The 20,064-nt window shown below is 50.6% G+C and overlaps 8 protein-coding genes and 1 non-coding gene across 9 annotated transcripts; 7 read left to right on the top strand and 2 right to left on the bottom strand.

Annotated features, from left to right (window-relative positions):
- Positions 1 to 203: 203 nt before the first annotated feature.
- ASPSYDRAFT_58919 (putative MFS transporter) lies at positions 204 to 2,042 on the top strand (the record flags this gene model as incomplete). The annotated part of the gene is made up of 5 exons (XM_040849605.1): positions 204 to 364; positions 439 to 864; positions 914 to 1,629; positions 1,676 to 1,780; positions 1,828 to 2,042. 5 exons carry the CDS (start codon positions 204 to 206, stop codon positions 2,040 to 2,042), a joined length of 1,623 nt encoding a protein of 540 aa, XP_040701171.1.
- Positions 2,043 to 3,605: 1,563 nt separating this feature from the next.
- On the top strand, positions 3,606 to 5,043 carry ASPSYDRAFT_133413 (uncharacterized protein). The gene is made up of 3 exons (XM_040840633.1): positions 3,606 to 4,261; positions 4,316 to 4,480; positions 4,534 to 5,043. Exons 1-3 carry the CDS (start codon positions 3,725 to 3,727, stop codon positions 4,960 to 4,962), a joined length of 1,131 nt encoding a protein of 376 aa, XP_040701170.1. The 5' UTR covers positions 3,606 to 3,724; the 3' UTR covers positions 4,963 to 5,043.
- Positions 5,044 to 5,481: 438 nt separating this feature from the next.
- ASPSYDRAFT_90655 (ribonuclease III domain-containing protein) lies at positions 5,482 to 5,974 on the top strand (the record flags this gene model as incomplete). The annotated part of the gene is made up of 2 exons (XM_040852367.1): positions 5,482 to 5,671; positions 5,733 to 5,974. The coding sequence occupies 2 exons, from the start codon at positions 5,482 to 5,484 to the stop codon at positions 5,972 to 5,974; spliced, it is 432 nt and encodes a 143-aa protein (XP_040701169.1).
- A 1,221-nt stretch (positions 5,975 to 7,195) lies between these two features.
- On the top strand, positions 7,196 to 7,266 carry ASPSYDRAFT_t101. The gene has a single exon. It is a non-coding gene; the product is annotated as a tRNA-Gly (tRNA).
- A 265-nt stretch (positions 7,267 to 7,531) lies between these two features.
- ASPSYDRAFT_1051820 (uncharacterized protein) lies at positions 7,532 to 7,910 on the bottom strand. The gene has a single exon (XM_040839829.1). It carries the CDS (start codon positions 7,812 to 7,814, stop codon positions 7,581 to 7,583), a length of 234 nt encoding a protein of 77 aa, XP_040701168.1. The 5' UTR covers positions 7,815 to 7,910; the 3' UTR covers positions 7,532 to 7,580.
- ASPSYDRAFT_69553 (uncharacterized protein) lies at positions 7,640 to 9,051 on the top strand. Its single transcript, XM_040850476.1, has 3 exons — positions 7,640 to 7,926; positions 7,993 to 8,431; positions 8,506 to 9,051. The coding sequence occupies exons 2-3, from the start codon at positions 8,006 to 8,008 to the stop codon at positions 8,986 to 8,988; spliced, it is 909 nt and encodes a 302-aa protein (XP_040701167.1). The 5' UTR covers positions 7,640 to 7,926; positions 7,993 to 8,005; the 3' UTR covers positions 8,989 to 9,051.
- Positions 9,052 to 9,194: 143 nt separating this feature from the next.
- ASPSYDRAFT_90654 (uncharacterized protein) lies at positions 9,195 to 9,656 on the top strand (the record flags this gene model as incomplete). Its single annotated transcript, XM_040852366.1, has 2 exons — positions 9,195 to 9,366; positions 9,466 to 9,656. 2 exons carry the CDS (start codon positions 9,195 to 9,197, stop codon positions 9,654 to 9,656), a joined length of 363 nt encoding a protein of 120 aa, XP_040701166.1.
- Positions 9,657 to 9,907: 251 nt separating this feature from the next.
- Positions 9,908 to 12,699, bottom strand: ASPSYDRAFT_153902 (putative GTPase activating protein (Evi5); the record flags this gene model as incomplete). The annotated part of the gene is made up of 4 exons (XM_040842330.1): positions 9,908 to 11,210; positions 11,262 to 11,618; positions 11,666 to 12,279; positions 12,340 to 12,699. 4 exons carry the CDS (start codon positions 12,697 to 12,699, stop codon positions 9,908 to 9,910), a joined length of 2,634 nt encoding a protein of 877 aa, XP_040701165.1.
- A 1,522-nt stretch (positions 12,700 to 14,221) lies between these two features.
- Positions 14,222 to 20,023, top strand: ASPSYDRAFT_179986 (DNA topoisomerase 2). The gene is made up of 4 exons (XM_040843492.1): positions 14,222 to 14,626; positions 14,692 to 14,997; positions 15,054 to 18,026; positions 18,090 to 20,023. Exons 1-4 carry the CDS (start codon positions 14,546 to 14,548, stop codon positions 19,881 to 19,883), a joined length of 5,154 nt encoding a protein of 1,717 aa, XP_040701164.1. The 5' UTR covers positions 14,222 to 14,545; the 3' UTR covers positions 19,884 to 20,023.
- Positions 20,024 to 20,064: the final 41 nt, after the last annotated feature.

Genomic DNA, 20,064 nt, shown 5'->3' with positions numbered 1-20,064 from the left:
CTAGTCCGCCAGCTTGCGTATACCCTCGTCGGCCGCGGGAAGGTGGGGATGGCTTCGTAACGAGGGGCCGATACGGGGGAGGACGGGCCACATGCTTTCCTTTGACAGCTTTGGCGACTCTTCTATAACCCTTTGGCCGTAGCCTGCTTTCTATCCGAGAGCAGTTGGCAACGCTGGTTTTTGACTCCTCTGCTTTGCTAACAATGGCCGACGCAGACCATAAGACACCGCACGCAGACGGAGTAACTGAGCGCCGTGGCCTCAACAAGCACAGTCTGGGCCATGTGCGCTTGCGCAATGAGCAGACAAATGAGATCATCTTAAGGCCGGCGCCGTCGCTGGACCCTAATGATCCACTCCGATGGTATGAACGTCCGCATTCTGGCTGTGGCTGTGGCTGTCCAGCACAGCACGCCATGTTAATACTCCATTCACCAGGTCCACCGGATACAAGATCTACATCGCGATCCTCGTCTCGCTCGCAATGATTATGTGCAACTTCATGGCCGCCGGCCCGACAGTCGTCATGGTCGAGGTGGCTACCGATTTCAAGCAGGGGGGTGACACCAATCTCAACGACTGGATTAGTCGCGCGGCGTACTTCTTCAACAATAGTGCTCTGCTCCAGGGCGTGTCGACTCTGTTCTGGGTCCCGCTGCTGAACAAGTATGGGCGCCGGCCGATTTACATTGCAGCTTACATCTTGTATTTCTTCATGATACTTGGGGCTGGACTGGCGAGGACGTATGCGGGTGAGCTTACGACACGGACTATCCTTGGGATCGGGGCTGGGGCTGGAGAGTGTCTGGCTCCGGTTACTATTGCTGATGTGTTTTATCTTCATCAACGCGGTTATGGAATGGCGTACGTCTCACGCATTGGATGTCCTATAATAAACAGCTGACATTGACAGGATATACAACGCAGCCTTGAGCGCAGGAGTTGCGTTCGGCATCATCATCGCCGGCCTAGTATCTATCAAGCACGACTGGCGCACAGTCTACTGGGTAGGCTGCGGCCTCGTCGGGGGCCTCATCATCGTGGTCATCTTCTTCTTCCCAGAAACCGCATACAACCGTGCGGGAAACCCGCTGGCTACCGAGCGCGCAGACGAGGTCCAGAAACCAGAAGACGGCACCTTTGAGGAAGCATCTCTGCCCCGGACCCCGCCGAAAAGAACGTATGTGCAGGATCTGCGCTTCTGGTCTGGCAGAATATACACCGACGAGTCCTTCTGGCGCATGTTCATCCGTCCGTTCGGTCTCATCCTTATGCCACCTGTTTTCTGGGCTACGATTGTCATGTCTGTGACGATTGGGTTCTTGGTCGCGGTCGCATCCAACTTCGCCTCGGCATTCAGCACTACATATGGCTTTGAAGCGTGGCAGTCTGGGCTATGCTTCATTGCAGGTATGATAGGCTGTCTGTTTGGCACATTCGCTGGAGGGCCTTTCTCAGACTGGGTTGCGGACTACTTCACAAAGCGTAATGGGGGAATCCGTGAGCCAGAGATGCGATTGCCAGCCATTATCCCTAGTATCATCGCGGCACCACTTTCTTTGCTGTTGTACGGGTTTGGGATTGCGAATCAGTGGCACTGGATCGTGCCGACTATTGGGCTGGGATTATGTTTGTGATCCTTTTCTTACTGTCAGCTTCTTGTTAACCTTTCCAGTGTCCTTCGCCATCGCACAGGGGACAAATGTCTCTTTTGTATACTGCGTGGACTCCTTCCGTCCTGTCGCCGGAGAAGTCACCGTCACTCAGTTAGCCTTCAAATGTGAGTATCCTACCTATCATTGTGCCTGTCACTAATGTGAAGGAAAGCATGCTTCGGCTTCCTTCTCTCCTTCTATACCAACCCCTGGATCGAAAAATCCGGATATGCAGCTGCGTTCGGTGCCATGGCGGGGATATCCGGTGGATGTCTGCTATTCTTCATTCCGCTGTTTTTCTGGGGGAAATCGATTCGGCATGCGGCTATGAAGTGGCCGTTTGTGCAGTTCGTGTTCTGGAAGAATGATAGGGAGGTTGGGGAGTGATTTCTGGTGGTTGAGATTAACTCTAGTCTATGGTGGATTTGGCTGTGGTAGTGTCGTATTATTGACTACGTTATTATTTCTATCACAATAGGAAATGGGGTTCATGTCATTTGCCTAATGGATACTTCATTAAATATGCCTCTAGTTGCAATACACATCTAAGCTTACGAGCACAGTCTTACAATGATATATGCTTAGCTCGATCGGATTGTGGCTCTCTGTGCTGAAGTCTAGACTGTTGCCCGTTGCCTGGCGTTGGGGCCGTGTCCCCGTCAGTTTATGCCATGTTAACGCGCGTCTCAATTCCAGATATCCCGGACAAGATACGGAAGTGGGGATCGCCGGGACGATCCGAACTTGTTTGCCAAACATTCCTAAAGATTAAAAAAAAAAAAAATCCATTAAACTGCTTTACTCTTGTAGAACGGGGTGGAGCCGATGACAACAAAGCACTCTTCACTATCACAGTTTCTGGGTCGGACCTAGTGGGCGACCTGGTTGCGTACAACGGCAGCTCAATAAGCTGAACTTTGACTAACCACTCTACCTGGCGAGGAACGGCTTATTCGGGCTACGGTGCAGCCAATTTCTCGATTTCGTTGGATGAGTCCTCGCGGTGGACTTTGGCCAAGGATACAGTTGTTTCGGTTTTTAGGAGTGCAGGTTCTAGGCTGGGGGATGTTTATGGTGCTGGGTTTAACCTGCATTATGATTCTGGGGTTGAGGGGAATGGGTGGCTTGAGGGGAGGACGGCGGAGCTTCATGGTGGTGGTGTGCTGAAGCCAGCTACTGAGCAGCAGATGCGGATGTAGTATTTAATGTACCTAGCCATAAATCACAGAAAAGTCGGGGTTTAAGTGGATGGCGTGAACCAATTTCTTATATAACAGCTTTCTTTGAATCGTTTCCATCTATTTAGCATAGCCCGCATGGGACACAAGATAATGACATCTAGGATGAACCACAATGAATACAATACCAGACTCTTTACTAGAAAGCCTGGGCTATCCCTCGCGTTCCACCACTTGGATGTTCAGCTACCATTATAAATGGCTATCGAGAATCTAGCGTCCTGCATGGATTAACCGTGCGTCAAGTTACTCAAATGGCTGACTTGATCGCCCAATGCCGATACCTTGCGAATCGCGAACCGGCAATAGCCCCGATAACGTTCAACTCTAATATGTTTTAGCGCGTACCACCCCTGGGCAGGCCTCCTATTCGCGCGGCAAAGTAGAACAATATCAAGGACCATTTGTTGGAGAGATTGTTCCTGCGGGGGCGAGGATGCCATCAACCGGTGTGACGGTTCCATGCAGAATGCTGACCGCAGCCCTGGAATCTGTGACTTGGCATCTCGGCCAGGCACCTGGTAAAGGCCGGGGATCCACTGCTTCACAGAATACCGAGGTGGCTGTCTTATTGAGGGGAGGTGCATCCATTATTATTCACAATTATGCTGAAGTTCTTTGTCCCGGCGCCCGAATCCCGCCAGTTAACGTGCAGGCCTTCAAAGGCCTTCACAAATTGGCTCCTTATTTCCCTATTCATATTGCAGCTATTGAGGACTGCAAGTAACTCCGTCTATTCCTGATTTATGCGTCGCAGTTCCTTGCATTTGCCTTCAGCCCTGATCTGTGTTGGAACTGTCTTTGGTACAGTGCCTTTGACCAACCGTCAATATGAGGTTCCTCTCAGTCCTCCCTTTTACTTTCCTCGCCCCCCAAGTCCTAGCAACCACGTCAAACACCATAGTTCACTCTACTCCTGTCCCTGAAGTCTCCAACATAACCTGGGCATCTGACAGCACCGGCTTTGACGCCGCCAAAGTCCAATCCGTTAATGCGTCAACCTACGACTGGTGGTCCTTCGACGCCGTCCAGGTCTCCGACGATCCAGCCCAGCAGGCCTCCGTCGTCGTCACCTTCTACACTGCAGTTTCCAGCGGCTTCGACTTCCTGCAGGACTACGCTGCTCAGGGCTTTACGAGCTTGACTCTTGCTGACGCTACCATTCACTGGCCGAATGGGACTGCCGAGTCGTACTTCTTCAACGCCACCGAGGCGCGTCTCACTACCAACACGGCCGATAATGCTGTCCATGGCGTGTGGATTGAGAAACCCGATAAGATCTTGTTTATGGGGTCTCCGAGTATGAGTACCTGGCAGGTGGGGTTTGACTCGGCGGCGTGGATTTCGGGGACTGTTACACTGCAGTCGGTGAGTTACTTTCTTATTGACCTGATCCTAGGGACTATGCTAATTTGGATCTAGATTGCACCTCCGCACTATCCTTGTGGTCCGCTTGCTAGCGGTAGCAGTATGCAAGTAGCACCGCACGTTGGGTGGACGAATGCAGTGCCAGATGCTCAAGCCAATGTGCAGCTAAATGTCAACGGCCATCCATTAAACTTCGCTGGAATTGGATACCATGATAAAGTAGGTCTACTCCTCCTTTAAAAATCTACTATGAATTCGACTAACAGGCACAGAACTGGGGCGACAAGAACTTCCGCTCAAGCGTCGGATCCTGGTACTGGGGCCACGGCCGCCTAGGGCCCTACAGCGTCGTCTGGTTCGACTCCCTCTCACCCGAAAGAGAGAATTTCGTCTCGGCATATGTCGCCCGCGACAACGAGATCCTCGTCTCGCAGTGCTCAGGTATCACAGTGCGTCCGTATGGCGAGAACTCGACATATCCGCCCCTAGCAAGCACGGGAAATCCATCCGGGTTCAAGATCAACATCGAATTTCCCGATGGGAATCATCTTGGTTTCAAAGCATCTGCGGATCGTATAATCGCGGGCGACGGGTCGGGGTCAATGTATGCCAGGTTTACAGGCACACTGGAGGGCACGGTTGATGGGGAGGCGCTTACGGGCGATACGCTGTTCGAGCACTTTCACATTTTTGAAAAATGATTTGCTCGCATAGAGCCTTGTTCTTTAGATTTTAGCTCCATTTAGCTATTTTAGACTAATTAATTGCATTCTCGATTGGTGGGATTGTTCTTGGCTTGAGGGGGCGGTGTTCTGGCGCTGTCCTTGTCCATCTTGCATTCTCTGCCATTCGTTTGCTATGCCACATTCTGCCTCGTTTACTTCGCGCTTTACATGTATTTTGGTCTGCATATGTATTTCAGCTGCGGTAATAATTTTGACCAGTAGAATTTTCTATCTAACCAACACTCAGCCCGTTTCTAGCTGTCGCTGAAAGCCTTGCGCTGGTGTACCGCATCTGGGCAATCCAGGCGTACGCGAAATCAGCCTGAGAAGCTGAGCTACATCCAGAATCAAGTATTTAAATGGCCATGATTCCTCCAGTCTTCTCTACCATCAGCTCGTCCTCAATCCGCTTCGCAACTGTTCTCCATATCAGATCGCCTTCCCCAAACACACCTAGCCCTATTATACTTGCTACTACCTAGTACCCCTTCCAACATGAACGACCGCGCCTGCGCATTCGAGGCTCGCTTCAACCTCCCCTTCAACAATATAACCCACCTATCCGAAGCCCTCACTGCCCCCGGCGTCTACACCCCCGAGGGGAACAGAGGCCACGGCCTGTTCGGCGACACCGCTCTCCAGCTTGCCCTACAGCGGGAAGGGCGTGAGCGCGAACAACGCGTGGGTATGCATCAATCCAAGCATTCCACTCCTTTAATTTCAAGTTCTAACATATATGCCTCCAGAGCGAATCTCCACCGTCGTCTCCGAAATCGCCGGGAACCGCAACCTCGCCCAGCGCGGTTTCGCCCTTGGCATCGATCAGTATATCCGCAACAACCCCTCCCAGGGAACTTTCGTCGCGCCCAAGCTTATGGCTACCACCATGGAGGCTATTGTCGGCGCTTACTTCCTAGACCAGGAATTCGACTTTGCTGCACTCCCGCGTGTTCTCGCTGTGCTTGGCCTGTCGTGGCCTGATTCCTGAGTGACTTAACTTAGGAACTAGCTGCTTCGGTTATAACGTATGTCCACCACCCTTCTTCAAATTTCGACTAAGCTAACTTGTTGAATAGACTAATTCCTCACTGAGCTCTCACGCCTATACCCCCTTGTACTTACCAGGTCTGTCCACGCCTGCGTAAGCGGCTCCCGCGGGGCTTGCAGTGCCGATACTGGTTCTTTATGTTTCATACCGTATGGAGCTATAGAGATATAAACGGACCTGTATCGCGCTGGATTCCCCTCGGGAGCCTCTTGCGCGCGCGTCTGCGGACGGGTACGAGGGTGGTATCTGTGTGGATCTGGGTTGGGCACTGTACTCTGCAGTTGTGTCGTGCGGCAGGGCTGTTGGAGGGTGCCTAGGAATAGTGGACAGGTTGAGGTGAATGGTCTATTTATCTTTTTTAAGTTGCGGCTCTGCGTTTCTCATGGTGGACTTGGTGGTGATGGTGGTGGTGGGAGTACGGATACTGGGTCTGCTTTGATGTCGTTCGTTTATCGCAGATGGTTTAGTTGGTAGTATAGCAGCAATGGATATCCTTATCCGGATTGTTTCTCAAAACTGCCTCCAACTGTAGTTAAGTGGGTTAGTTTGGAGAACTTACGTGCGTAGGACCGAGTCTAACAGATCAGTTATACCTTTAGGGATCCTTCATTTTGCTTTACTGAGTCGGCCATGCAGACTGCTTTTATCTACTTGTCCCCTGCCTATAGATAAAGAACGGAGAATCCAGGACGGTGTCAGCTCTTTGATGCCAAGCGCACTACAATTGGTCCCAAAGCCATTACTAGATTATATGTCAACAGCAATATCCGGGGGACAATGACATAGTTTCAATTTAGGAAAGCACGCTGGACCCATCCAACCTGGATGAACGGTGCACTGGAGGAAGTACCAACCCTGTAGGTGGTTCTTTTCCTTAAAGGACAGAAGCAGCACTACATCTTCCGGAAGGAACGACTGCAAAGACACCCAACCACCTAGCTAGGAAACTGCATGTATTGTCCACCAAGTTGGGAAAGGCCCCATTAATATCACCGGTTAAAATCCGCATTCCAGTGCCTACTGGCTACGGATATACTGGAAGAGGGTATCTGTGGTGATATTGAGGCTGTGCGTGAGACGCGGTTTGGTTGGATTGGGAAGTAAAGCTTCAGCTTGTCATTGGTGTATAGTGTCAAATGTGGGACCCGAGTACAACAACTAGCATCATTGGTCTAGTGGTAGAATTCATCGTTGCCATCGATGAGGCCCGTGTTCGATTCACGGATGATGCACTTCTTTTTTCTTTTTATTTTTGCTCCTTTTGTTCGCAGCTACTTCAGAATTCGATGAGACACTTATATCATCAAGTTAAGGCTGACTTCGACGTTCTCCGAAACCGCTTGCTATGTATTGATACCGTGTGTCTTTCCGCTCCATCTTCGTTCCCTCCTCGATCCTTTTGGCAGACAACATCTTCAGTTCTCTTGATTACCTTCGACAAGGCTGAAATCGATGACTTTCGGCGGAGGATCGATACAAATACTAACGCGTTTAATCTATTCCTCACCAACGCTACTAAGTAAAATCTACTCCTTTCTGCGGAGGTTTATGTCAGTCCCCAGACATTGGCCATGGTACAAGCGGACACACGGGGCATAGGTGTTACGCATGTGTTACGCGATGAAGGCTTGTAATTCTTCATTATTAGCTCGGGGACGCCCTTTGAGTCTTTAGTTCTCTTTCCCATCTTCATTGTGTAGCTCGCCAGGATGTCGTCCATCAGGTCAGAGAGCGTTGCTAAAGCCGTCTTCGCTTTTTCCGTTCTCAGCACCGTATCCATCGTTGTCTTCACAAGACATTGGATTCACTGCAGCCCTTCTACGCCAAAAGCACGGGGATTGCAATGCCCTGCCACGAGGGACTATACTTTGCTGCCTGCTTGGGTGGCTAGTGTGAGTCTGCGGCTTTGCTTCCACCAGCTCCAGTGCAGTTGAACTGACCTTTTTATATCCCATTAGGTATTTCGTATTTATGGTGGCCTACTATAATTGGAGTGTCAACTCCAATTATTCAATGCAACAGAAAGTCCTTCTGGTAATATTCAGCCTATTCCCGTGGCTGCCAATCTGTCTCAACTTTCACGTCTTCTACACCTTCATCCACCTACTTCTCGGAAGAACCATCGAATCGGCAAGGCCATGGCACAGAACTCGCCTATTCCATCGGGCTTGCTTCGTTGGAGTTGTGCTCGTGGCATGCCTTTGCTTCTTTTTGAACTGTGTTCTGAGTTTTGGGGTTGGCGATGGTCTTGCCGCAGATTGGCCGATGATGATGGGCTCCCTCCCTTCAGCTATTAAATTTGCAACTCACATCGTCGCCTGGGCGGCTGCCACTGAAACCTGGGTTTGGTCTATTTTCCTGGCTGTACGGCATCCGAGGTGTGTTGGGGGACACATCGTAAGTGATCCCCCAAATCAACATCACTTGCCTCATCTCAAACGCAAAACTGACCATAAACCTGCTCACCGCAGCTTCCAACACTCCTTCTCCTCCTTGCAACCACGTTTTGGTGTGCCGCTCTTTCCTTACTCGCCATATACAAAATCCTCTGCTATATCAGCATCCGAGAGGAGATCGCATGGACCGGCAACCGGTCCGCTACATATTCTGGATTAAACTTCATTGGATTGACGATCTGGGGTACCATTGGTTCTATTACCATTCTCATCTGCTGGGCTGTGATTCTGCTGTTTTGCTTCCGGTGGGCGAAGCTGCACAGCAAAAATGATCAGGATGCGCAATTACAGCCTTCTGAATTACCCACGCATTCCAAATTTGGGGGAACAACTTGCCATGAGATCGATGATCAGCCGTGTGTTGCGGAATTGCCTGGTGATTATAATCAGTTGTTCGAGGCGGAGAATACCCAGCTTTTTGAGGCCGACTCGCCTGGGAAGGATAAAGTGCCTAATGCGCAGCATTTAGACTCAAGAGAGGGGAAACGTACATCATAGTTAAGGTTTTTATTAAGCATGTTCCTGTATTATACCCGTATACCCTATTAATATTGAGTATGGAAGAAAGTCATGTGAGCCCAGCCGAGGCAGGTCGGTTCAGTCCATGCGGGGAGCACTCGCTCCCGTAATTTAATAACCTCCTTTTCCTTTAATTCTACACAATAATAACAGATAATTGTCTCCTTTGCCAATTTCAGCACAACATGCCCTCCGCCCTCCAAGTAACCAGCGCCGCCTGGGCTCTCGTCTCCCTAGGCCACACCCTCAGCGCAAAAGACTGGCAGTCCTCCCCGCAATTCCGCGCCCTGCCGAGTAACGCTGATACTTGTGCCCGCGCGGGCTGGTACCAGGGGAGCGTATTTTTCTTGGTTAACGGTGCGTCATTCCAGTATCTCTACTTTTTTATTAACCCTGTAGTATTTGGTGCTTGCTTGGGTAAGAGCATTGTCGTGCTAACACAACTTCGTCGATCAGCACTCCTGAACTACAACTGGTCCAAGTCGCCTGAGCAATTGCGGAACCCGGTCAATAAGGCCATTGCAGTGCTTATGGTTGCAGTTATGTGGGCGAGCTCGGGGTGGTATTTTAAGCGCGGAGTTACGAGTAATGGGGTTGCTGTTGCGGTTATGGGTGCGTTGCAGGCTTATTCTTCGTTGAGGGAGTAGATACGCAATGATTTAAGGTTGATGATGGCTTTGTATCTTATTTCTATGTTTGTACTCATGTCTGCGTGGTCAATGCATGGCCCATAATAACGGAAGCTGGGTCGCGTTTACGTTATCCAAAGGATATGGAGATTTAGATGGTCGGGATATAATGAGATGGATCTATTTTGTGTTTGTTTCGACATGCAATGGCTCAACAAATTCGTATCTATCTATACGTACAGAATCATGTCTAACATCTATATATTGATCTACCTCCCCCATCCGCTAAAGAAACCACCTGACGGTGCAGGAGGTTCAGTCGGTGCCTTCGAAATCGGCGGCAAGCCGAGTAACGAGTTGCGATTCTCCGTCGTCGAAGACCGGCCCAGACCACGCGAAGACCCGCCAACCATCTTCCGCAGCGAGTCAAGCTTCCCTTTTACTTCTTCCAGTTCCTGTTTCGCTACCGCCTCTGCAGTTTTTGCATTTACGAGCTCGAGAAGCAGTGCTTCTTCGCCCGGTGGTCGGTTGTTATCGGTGGCTAAGACGTTTTGTAAGCCTAGACTGCTAGATCGTTTGTTGAACGTTGTGCTCTTTCTTGAGCTCTTTGTTGACGCGGAGCGCGCGAGTTTAAGCTCGCGGAGACCGCCAGTGTTTTCGCCCTTGTCGCTTGTCGGTGAGCCGTAGGATTCTGGTGGTGTGTCGGGGGTGGGTGTCTTGATATTACGGAGGTCTCGTACGGTTCTTTCTAGGCGTTGTCGATCCCGGTATCCATCTTGGATACGGCCTCGGGCCTCACGAAGCTGCTCCCTGAGTGAGGCGTTTTCCTGTTCGTGTTCGTCCATTCGACGGGTCAAGTCCAGGCATCGCCCGGTTTCCACGGAGTACATGTTCTTCCACCGGTCGAGATCATCGCGGAGCTGGTGCTTGGTTTGGTCGATTGACGTGTGCTTGTTGGAGTCTACAGCTGCGAAGCGCTCCTCGGCTTTGCTGAGGAGTTCGGCAGGAGTGGAGTCCGCAGCAGGGGATTCTTTGATAAATTCGAGCATGGATTTGGACAGGGCTTGGTCTTCTTCGCGCTCTTCTCGTTCCTGTTGGAGTTCGCGGGAGAGGTCGGCTTGTTGGCGTTGGAGGTCGCTGAGAGCCATTAGGAGATCTTCAATTTGGGTATGAAGGTCGCGATCCTTGTTTTGGGACATGGCAGATTTGGTGCGGGCCTTTTGCGCGTCGACGGACAGCTCCGTAGGCGCCGTGCTGGCATCGGACGTGGATTCGACTGAGTTGAGTGTCGACGCCATGCTCTGTTTGGAGGTTGACCGACGGAGATTGTTCGGTGTGTTGGCATCTTTGGGATTTAGATTGATTGATTTAACCGAGGTGTGCGGGCCGGACCCAGCCCAGAATCTACCCAAGAATCGCGAAGCCGCAGCTTGCATCTGAGGGAAGGAGATACCTGTTGGAACTCCCTGTGATTGGTTGTAACTAGCCTCCAGTGCTTGCAAGCTTTCCTTCGTGACAAGGTTGGTCAACGAAACGAAGTCGTTAACAAAGTCATCGGCGTCAAAAGCGTAGCTTGCTCAAGTCAGTAAGTTTGGCATCAATGCGAACAACTTCATAACTTACGTATCCCAGAGACTCCTGGAAAGTAGAAACTGCATGACATCTTCAAACTCTGAGCAGGCCAAGATCTTCTTTTCGTTCCGCTGCATTAGCGAAAGGGCAACGCGCATAAGGGTCTCGCAAGCTCCTTCCAGGAAAATAACATCGTAGATCCGAAGAAGCATTGGGAGAGGGCACGAAACAGCGAAGAACGATAGAAACCATTGCGAAACGTATGCAGGCTCCACGTTCAGCGTTTCCAGGTGTTCGAATAGTGCAGGTCGAAGACGAGCAAGCAGATTCTGAAACTGATAAACGCGGAGGTGCAGACCTGATAGGTCGGGCAGGTAGCAGGTTCGAAGATCATAATGGTCCATAAGTCTAGAACGATCAGCATCTCATTACTCATGCAACTCAATCAAACGTACCGCACGAGCACACAGAATGCTTCTGCATCCGACATGTGCATCAACAGAGGACCAACCACAAACCCCAAGCCTTGGCAGTAGCCTATCTTCGTATCATAGAGACTAAAGCACTTCAGCACGCGAGCAAGCATCTGCTGCCCCTCGCCATTTGGATCGCGGAACATCTCAACATTGGGAAAACTGCGGCCAATGTCCTTTCCGATCAATCCCTCGTATGGGCTGGTCTCGCCACAGAGCTTCTGATATTCGGTCAATAGTGATGGGTCCCTTGCGCCTGACAAACTTGGCCAGACCACACCACGCAAGGGAGGTGGGACCCCGCCTCTGATTTTATTTGATGTCAAAGTCGGCAGTCGTTGCACTGTTTGTGGGTAGTCTGCAACGAGAGCAGCCCAAAATTCGAGCTCAGTCATGGGCGGGGGCAGTGGAAGTTGTGAGTAGCGGAGAGAGGATCGGGGGTCTTCATCGATCAAGCGCTTGATCTGATGCAAGGACTGTGACCGAGACGGACGCTGTTGTTTGTTCTGCGAAGCAACCTTTGCTAGGCCGGATTTTGGATTGGTAGCTAGAGCGTTGTTCTCTTGTTCCAGCCGAGCTAACAACAAAGCGGTTGTCTGGAAATAATGTCAATAAAATTCCTTTCATTCCATTTCACGTCATGCTGCAGGACATACCTCATCGGACCCTTCCTTGCGAGGCTCCTGTGACTCTGTTTTTTCCAGCTCCTCCCAATCCACTGCATCACCTTCGAGTATGTCTGTTCTGTCATTTTCTTCGCTAACCCGTGTTCGAGAGAGTTCGGTTTCCAGATCTGGCCTCGCGGAGGTGGGCTTGGGAGTGGTCTTGCGGTCGATCTCGTCATCGGAATGCGGCGTACTCTCGACAGGAGTCTGGGGAATATCAAGAGTGCGCCAGTCGGGTTGGGTGTCCTCTGAATTGGATGACAGAGGCACTGTCACCATTGAATCGGTGTGGCTCGGGGTACGGACGACCGTGTCCGAACTGGGCCGCGGCGAGGCTTCGGTCTGCTCCATGGTCGCTGACATTGCGTAGTAACTATAGCTCAACTGTTCGAGGAAGCTTCAAAGACACATTCCTCGGGGAGCTTTAGCTTTGTGGAAACCAATTCGAGGGCGTGAAACGCGAGGATCGGATCGGAGGGGTTAACGATGGGAGACGCGATAAGGAAACGGGAGAGCGGCCGATGGATTTGGGACGGCAGACAGCGGCATTGCTCGACGGCGCGACCGAGGGAATGAGCTGAAGAGGACGGGGAGACAGGGAGAAATGAAGGAGAAACGGCCAGGGTTTGAATTGGGGAGATGGTGAGGTTAGTGGTGTCTTGTGCTCCCCAAGTGGGCTTCTGGTTCAGGGGCCCTCTCTCGCCCTTCTCCTGATTAGTCCACCCGTGGTCTCGCCCTGCTGATCGTCCAATACTGCTGCTAGGGCAGAGAACTTCAATGCTAGACTTGCTAGTGCGGTTAAGATAATTATTATCTGCATTACGGAGTATATCCCGGAAAGAATAAGGAGGTGAGCATTAAAGGTTCCTGCTCTCACGGTGTACGACAGCTGAGCTCCATGAACTTCTCCTGATCTCCGCATAGAACCATGGAACTTGAAACTTGGGCTCAGGGAACTGGGAACTGAGAACCTCAGCTCAGGAACCGCCGTGGAACACAGAAGTATCAGGATATGCCAGAGGGACGACCACACACGGAACGACATCCAGGGGCTTCTTATTGAATCCTATTCGACGACAGGTGATCTATGCTCTTCCTCTTCGGTGTCATCTGTATTAAACCGTCGCATGACCGTTTTAACCTGAGTGGGGAGTGGCTGCCGCAGGCTTCTATTGGGCCTTTAATTCAACGGGCTCACTTTATTGGCTGTACTGGGAAGGGATAAAATGACAGTACCGGCCATACCGCTCCGTACGGGCGTCCTGAAACAACAAACCTGCGCTCTGCATCTCAAAGGTCTCTTCACCGTACAGTATACGGAGTAAATCGACATCGGTGTAGGGGTACAACTAGGGAATAATAATTTATTGCTTTTATAAGGTGCTTCCAGTACTTATTTTATGCCACAAGATGATTCAGGGGATCTTGGAAGAAGAGGCAGGAAAACAGCTGATCTTCAGGGTCTCAAGCCATTATATATTTCTAAACCAAATCGGCCTTGCTTGACGCTTTATATGAAAATCATGATCTAACAGAAAATACCAATTGTTTTAAAGCAAACTCACGGACTATACGGAGTAGGGGTCTACTGGAACTGAATATTGAGTGAAGGATACTTGCAACTGTATGCTCGGTTCTATTCTGAGCAACGCTTTGTTGGAAGCTCTTTGTTGCCGGAGAGATCTCCTTTGGTTCTCGATACACGTCAGTGGCAGCTCCAGATCGTTCGAATGAGGGGAACCAGGGAGATCTCTGCCTCAGTGACTCCTCACTTGCTGTCACTGCCAACTTGAACTCGAGCAGGCGAGGTGGAGCTAAGAATAGAAGGAACCCCGCCCGTGGTGTTTTGATCGTGCCTTCCATTCTCGGATGGTGTGTTTTGAGTTTACCCGATTTGGCTACGGAACGGCGAAACTCATGATCCGGACAGAAACCATTATCAGAGGGCCTGCCGGGCGCAGGTTTCAACCCAGCGCGTCGACAACAAAGCATCAACACAACTTTCAACGAGGGGACCGTGGAGGAGGCGTTGTTCTTTCACTCTTTATTCCTCTTCGCTTCCATACTTCTCTCACCCGGGAGGATACATCTGTCCCTCTCTTCCTTTTTCTTGCCACTCGTTGTCTACGGTTTCAACTTCGTTCCTGCGTTTTGACTGTTTCACAATTATTCTGCGTCTTGCTTCTCCCTGGTCACAATGAGTGACTCTGACTCAATCATGGACGACTCCGTCTTTGCGGACGAGGGTAGCTCCGATTTTGTCCCCGACGAGGCCCCCGTACGCTTTTGCCTCCCCCAATTCTGGCTCTCGACTCCTGCTAACCGCGACGTTGCCACTCACAGAAACCTAAGGCTAAGCCTGCGGCGAAGAAGGCTGCTCCGAAGAAAACAACACAAACAAAGCTGACAGCAAAGCCAGCTGCGAAGGGGAAGAAGAAGGCCAAGGCTGACAGCGAAGATGAATCCGATCACGATGACCCATTTGGCGACGACTCCATGCTCTCACAAACACCCCCCAAGAAGACCCAATCGGCAGCCGCCACTAAGAAGGGCGGTGCTAAACCACTCGCAGATGTTGAAAACGAATCGATTTCACTAGACGGCGAGGAACCATCCAAGGAAGTAAAAGCGTCGGACAAGTACAAAATGGTAGGTTTGCCATTCAGGGGCAGAGGAATAAATGCGCTAACATGTGTTTCGCTTAGCTCTCCCACCTTGAGCATATTGTTAAGCGTCCGGATACGTATATCGGGTCAGTTGAGCGCACATCACAAGAAATGTGGGTCTACAACTCGGAGGTCGATGGAATGGAGTTTCGCGAAGTGTCTTGGGTCCCCGGTCTATACAAAATTTTTGACGAAATTGTCGTGAACGCAGCGGACAACAAGCAAAATGATAAGAACATGGACGAGATTCGAGTGACCTACAGCAAGGAGACCGGTGAAATCAGTGTCTGGAACAACGGCAAAGGTATCCCAGTCGAAATTCACGATGAGAAGGGCATCTACATTCCCGAGATGATTTTCGGTAACCTCCTGACTTCCTCAAACTACGACGATGACAAGGCGAAAATTACTGGTGGTCGCAACGGTTTCGGTGCTAAGCTTTGTAACGTCTTTTCCACCGAGTTCACTGTCGAAACTCAGGATTCTACACAGAAGAAACGGTACAAACAGACCTGGACGAACAACATGCAAAACCTAGGCAAGCCGAAGATCACCGCTGCCAAGGGTGAGGATTACACCAAAGTTAGCTTCAAGGCCGACTTCGCGAAGTTCGGCATGGACGGCATTGATGACGATTTCGAGGCCCTTCTCAAGCGACGTGTCTATGATTTGGCTGGTACTACACAAGTGGCCGTTAAATTGAACGGGACCCGAGTTCCTATCCGGAACTTCAAGAAATACATGGAAATGTACACGAAAGCCATTCGCCGTGACCGTGGTGACGATGACTCCAAGAGCGATCCGATTATTACCTGCAATCCCCATCCTTACTGGGAAGTTGGTTTCGCCGTGTCGGATGGCTCCTTCAAACAAGTATCGTTCGTCAACTCTATCGCTACGACATCTGGTGGTACCCACGTGAACTTCATCGCCGACCAGATTTGCAACCGATTGGCGGAGTCGCTCAAGAAGAACAAGAAGGGAACAGGATCAATCCTGAAAACAGCTCAGATTCGGAACTATATCTTCCTTTTCGTCAATTCAAAGATTGTCAACCCGTCCTTTAACTCTCAAACGAAGGAGCAATTGACCACGAAGTCAACTCAATTCGGAAGCAAGCCAGTGCTTGACGACGCCTTCCTCAAGAAGGTGGCGAACTCTGGTGTTCTCGACTCTCTCAAGAAATTTGCTGATCACAAGGCCGATTTGATGCTCAAGAAATCTGATGGCGGTCGACGCACTCGCATGAACAACCCGAAGTTGACAGATGCGAACAAGGCAGGCACCAAGGATGGTTATCGTTGCACCCTGATTTTGACGGAAGGTGAATCCGCCAAGGGTTTGGCCATGGCCGGTCGTGGTGTGGTCGGAGCTGATCTTTTCGGTGTATATCCATTGCGTGGAAAGTTGCTCAACGTGCGCGATGCCTCCTTTGATCAGATTTCGAAGAACGAAGAAATCCAGAGCATCAAGAACTTCATGGGTTTGCAGCACAAGAAGGAATACACGGAAACTCGCGGACTCCGATATGGACACTTGATGATCATGACCGATCAGGATCATGACGGTTCTCACATTAAGGGTTTATTGATCAACTTCTTACAAGCTCAATTCCCGAGTTTGCTGAGAATCCCCGAGTTTTTGATCGAGTTTATCACGCCCATTGTAAAAGTCTGGAAAGGCGACATCAAGAACCCGACCAAAGCGGTGTCCTTCTTCACTCTGCAAGAATACGAGGCCTGGAGGGAGAAGCACGGTCATGAGCGCGGGTGGGAGCACAAATACTACAAGGGATTGGGTACCAGCGGTGCTGAAGAGGCACAGGACTATTTCCGTGATTTGGATCGCCACTTGAAGGAGTTCCATACCATGCAGGACCACGAAGTTGAACTGATTGAACTTGCATTCTCCAAGAAGAAAATTGAAGAGCGCAAGGAATGGCTTCGTCAGTTCAAGCCGGGCACTTATATGGATCATTCCGTGGACAAGATTTCGTACACCGATTTTATCAACAAGGAACTCATTCAGTTCAGTATGGCGGATAATGTCCGATCAATTCCGTCGGTTGTTGATGGCATGAAGCCCGGTCAGCGCAAGGTCATGTACACGCTCCTGAAAAGAAACATCAAGAAGGATGTCAAGGTGCTTGATCTTACCGGTCAAGTTTTGAGTTTGACTGCGTACCACCACGGTGATGCGTCGATGCATCAAACTATTATCGGCTTGGCGCAAGACTTTGTCGGTTCCAACAACATCAATTGCCTCGAACCCAGTGGTAATTTTGGTAGTCGTTTGAAGGGAGGATCGGATGCCTCTGGTGCGCGTTATATCCATACTCGGCTTTCCCCATTCGCCCGACGCATCTTCCACGCGAACGATGATCCCATCTTGACACACTGCGAGGACGATGGCAAGATGATCGAGCCTGAGACGTACATTCCTGTTGTCCCGATGGTTCTCGTCAACGGTGCTGACGGTATTGGTACCGGTTGGAGTTCTACGATTCCCAACTACAATCCCGAGGACATCGTGGAGAACTTGAAACGCATGCTAAACGGTGAAGAAATGAAGCCAATGCAACCTTGGTTCAAGGGCTTCAAGGGAGACGTTACCCCATTGGGTCCCGACAGATACAAGTTCAGTGGAACCATCAAGCAAATTTCCGACAAGGAAGTGGAAGTTACAGAGTTGCCCGTCCGAACATGGACCCAGGACTTTATCAACAAACTTGAGGACATGATCAAGGCCGACAAGACGCCCTCAATGATTAAGGACTATCGGGATTACAACACAAACTCCGACGTGCACATGATCCTACAATTGGATGAGAAGAATATCAAGGCCCCCCTGACCCAGGAGGTTTTGGAGGACAAGTTCAAGCTCACTAAGACCGTGGCGACATCTAACCTGGTTGCCTTTGACCCCGAGGGTCGAATTACCAAGTACAACAGCGTTGAGGATATCATGAAGGAGTTCTTTACTCTTCGCCTCAAGTTCTATGAGAAGCGTAAAGTGAGTGAAATCGCCAGTCTAATCTAAAAGCTGATAATAATGATAGCGCTAACTTCTGTGCAGCAACATCAACTTTCCCAACTTCAGACTGAGCTGGAGAAGTTGACCAACCAAGCGCGGTTTGTCCAGATGATCATCGATGGGGAGCTGGTCGTTTCAAAGAAGAAGAAGACTGTTCTCGTTGGAGAGTTGAAAGAGAAGGGCTTCAAGGCGTTCCCCAAGGTGGCAGATGCAGCTAAGGCTGGTGAAACCGAGAAGGTTGTCGAGGAGGGGTCTGAAGACGAGGCCTCCGATGACCAGGCTGATTCCCAGAATCTTGCTTCCGCTTATGACTATCTATTGGGAATGGCCATCTGGTCTTTGACCCAAGAGCGTGTGGAAAGACTACGCCGCCAGATCGGGGACAAGGAATATGAAATCGATGAATTGATCAAGCTCTCGAAGGAGGATATCTGGCTCCGCGATCTTGATGACTTCATTAACGAGTGGCGCTACCAGCTTGCAGAGACTGACCGTCGCCGTCGTGGGTATGAGAAGAAGGGTCGCCGCACGTCCACCAAGCTTGCCATGGGTGGTGGCAAGGCCGCTGGCGCGAAGAAGCGCAAGGCAGCTGACGACTCAGATGACGATTTTGTTGTCTCCAAGTCTAAGAAGAAGCCAGCCGCGAAAAAAGCCGAACCGCAAGGTGGTATCATGAGCTTCTTGAATAAGCCTAAACCGACAGATAAGGGCTCTGACAGTGATTCGGACGACGAGTTTGATATGAAAGAAATCATACCAAAGAAGAGCAGAGGACCGACCAAGGTTTCACCCCAGCCGAAGGAAGAGGACGGCGATGTTGATATGGCAGATTCTGATATCGAGGTCATCCCTCAGAAGAGTCGAGCTGCGCCTAAGGCAGCAGCGAAACCCAAGGACGAGGATGACGAAGATGTCAAACCCAAGGCGGCGCCTAAGAGAGGTCGCCCTGCAGCCGCAGCTGCCAAGCCTACGCCGAAAGACGACGAGAGCGACCCCCTCGAAGACGATGATTTTAAGGAGATCACCAAGGCTGAAGCCGCCAAGACAGCTCCTCAAAGTCGCACGGGTCGTGGTAAAGCTGCGCCTAAGTACGCATTGAGCGACTCTGAGAGTGACAACGGTGATGATCTGCTTGGTGATGTGAGCAAAATGGTCAAGGGTATAGGTGGCGCGAACGATTCTCGTCAACTCTTTTCTGAACCATCACGACCTGGCAGTAGCACCGGTTTGCCGACTAGCTCCAAGACATCTAAAATCTCCAACGAGTTCGACCCAGACGAGACTGATTACAGTAAGCTTATCCCGCAGAACTCGCCGCGCCGTTCTCTTCAGGTTAAGCCCAAGGAGAAGGCGTCAGATAGCGTCTTGGAGGATGACGATGACGAGGAGGAAGAGCCTGCCAAACCTGCCAAGGGCAAGGCGGCCCCGAAAGCCAAGGCAGCTGCCGCCCCCAAGGCAACTGCGGGTAAGGGTCGTGGCCGTCCAAAGAAGGACGCAGCTGCATCCTCTACTACCAAAGCTCCCACGAAGCAGACAACACTCTCGCCAGCCGCCAAGGCATATGCTTCCAAGCAGGCGAAGGCTCCCCCGAAGAAGAAGAAGACAATTATGGATGATTCGGAGGACGATATTGATGCAATGGCCAACGACATCCTCGACTCGCCTGCTGGTGTGAGAGACGAGGCCCCTGCGCGCAGCAACGCACGTAGTGCTGCAAGCACCGCTAGCCGACCGTCGAGACGGACAGCCACTACCAAGAAGAGCTACGTGATTGAGGATGACGACAGCGACGATGGAGCAGATGGCCAAGATGATTCATTTGATATGTCTGAATAAGCGAAGTTCAGTTCGGTTTTCTCAGGGCGTTGATCGTCTTTCTGTTAATATTTGTTTCGTACAGTATTGTTATAAATTTTCCAATTTACACTAAGCTTTTCGAGGATTAGTTAATTCATTGTTTCTTTCAAGACCGTCTCCCACTAATACCAATAATAAGTTTGCCTTAGTAGGATAGACG

This window comes from Aspergillus sydowii, assembly GCF_001890705.1.
Source record: "Aspergillus sydowii CBS 593.65 unplaced genomic scaffold ASPSYscaffold_7, whole genome shotgun sequence".
NCBI classification, from domain to species: Eukaryota; Fungi; Ascomycota; class Eurotiomycetes; order Eurotiales; family Aspergillaceae; genus Aspergillus; species Aspergillus sydowii.
The sequence above is the reverse complement of the archived record's forward strand: the minus strand, read 5'-3'. Positions and strand labels throughout refer to the sequence as shown.

Excerpts from the sequence above, each read along its gene's own strand:
- ASPSYDRAFT_179986 (XM_040843492.1), top strand. The coding sequence starts at position 14,546 with ATGAGTGACTCTGACTCAATCATGGACGACTCCGTCTTTGCGGACGAG. Across the intron at positions 14,627-14,691 it reads TTGTCCCCGACGAGGCCCCC|AAACCTAAGGCTAAGCCTGC; the intron begins GTACGCTTTTGC and ends TGCCACTCACAG. Across the intron at positions 14,998-15,053 it reads CGTCGGACAAGTACAAAATG|CTCTCCCACCTTGAGCATAT; the intron begins GTAGGTTTGCCA and ends TGTTTCGCTTAG.
- ASPSYDRAFT_1051820 (XM_040839829.1), bottom strand. The coding sequence starts at position 7,814 with ATGGATACGGTGCTGAGAACGGAAAAAGCGAAGACGGCTTTAGCAACG.
- ASPSYDRAFT_69553 (XM_040850476.1), top strand. The coding sequence starts at position 8,006 with ATGGTGGCCTACTATAATTGGAGTGTCAACTCCAATTATTCAATGCAA. Across the intron at positions 8,432-8,505 it reads GGTGTGTTGGGGGACACATC|CTTCCAACACTCCTTCTCCT; the intron begins GTAAGTGATCCC and ends TGCTCACCGCAG.
- ASPSYDRAFT_133413 (XM_040840633.1), top strand. The coding sequence starts at position 3,725 with ATGAGGTTCCTCTCAGTCCTCCCTTTTACTTTCCTCGCCCCCCAAGTC. Across the intron at positions 4,262-4,315 it reads GGACTGTTACACTGCAGTCG|ATTGCACCTCCGCACTATCC; the intron begins GTGAGTTACTTT and ends ATTTGGATCTAG. Across the intron at positions 4,481-4,533 it reads GAATTGGATACCATGATAAA|AACTGGGGCGACAAGAACTT; the intron begins GTAGGTCTACTC and ends TAACAGGCACAG.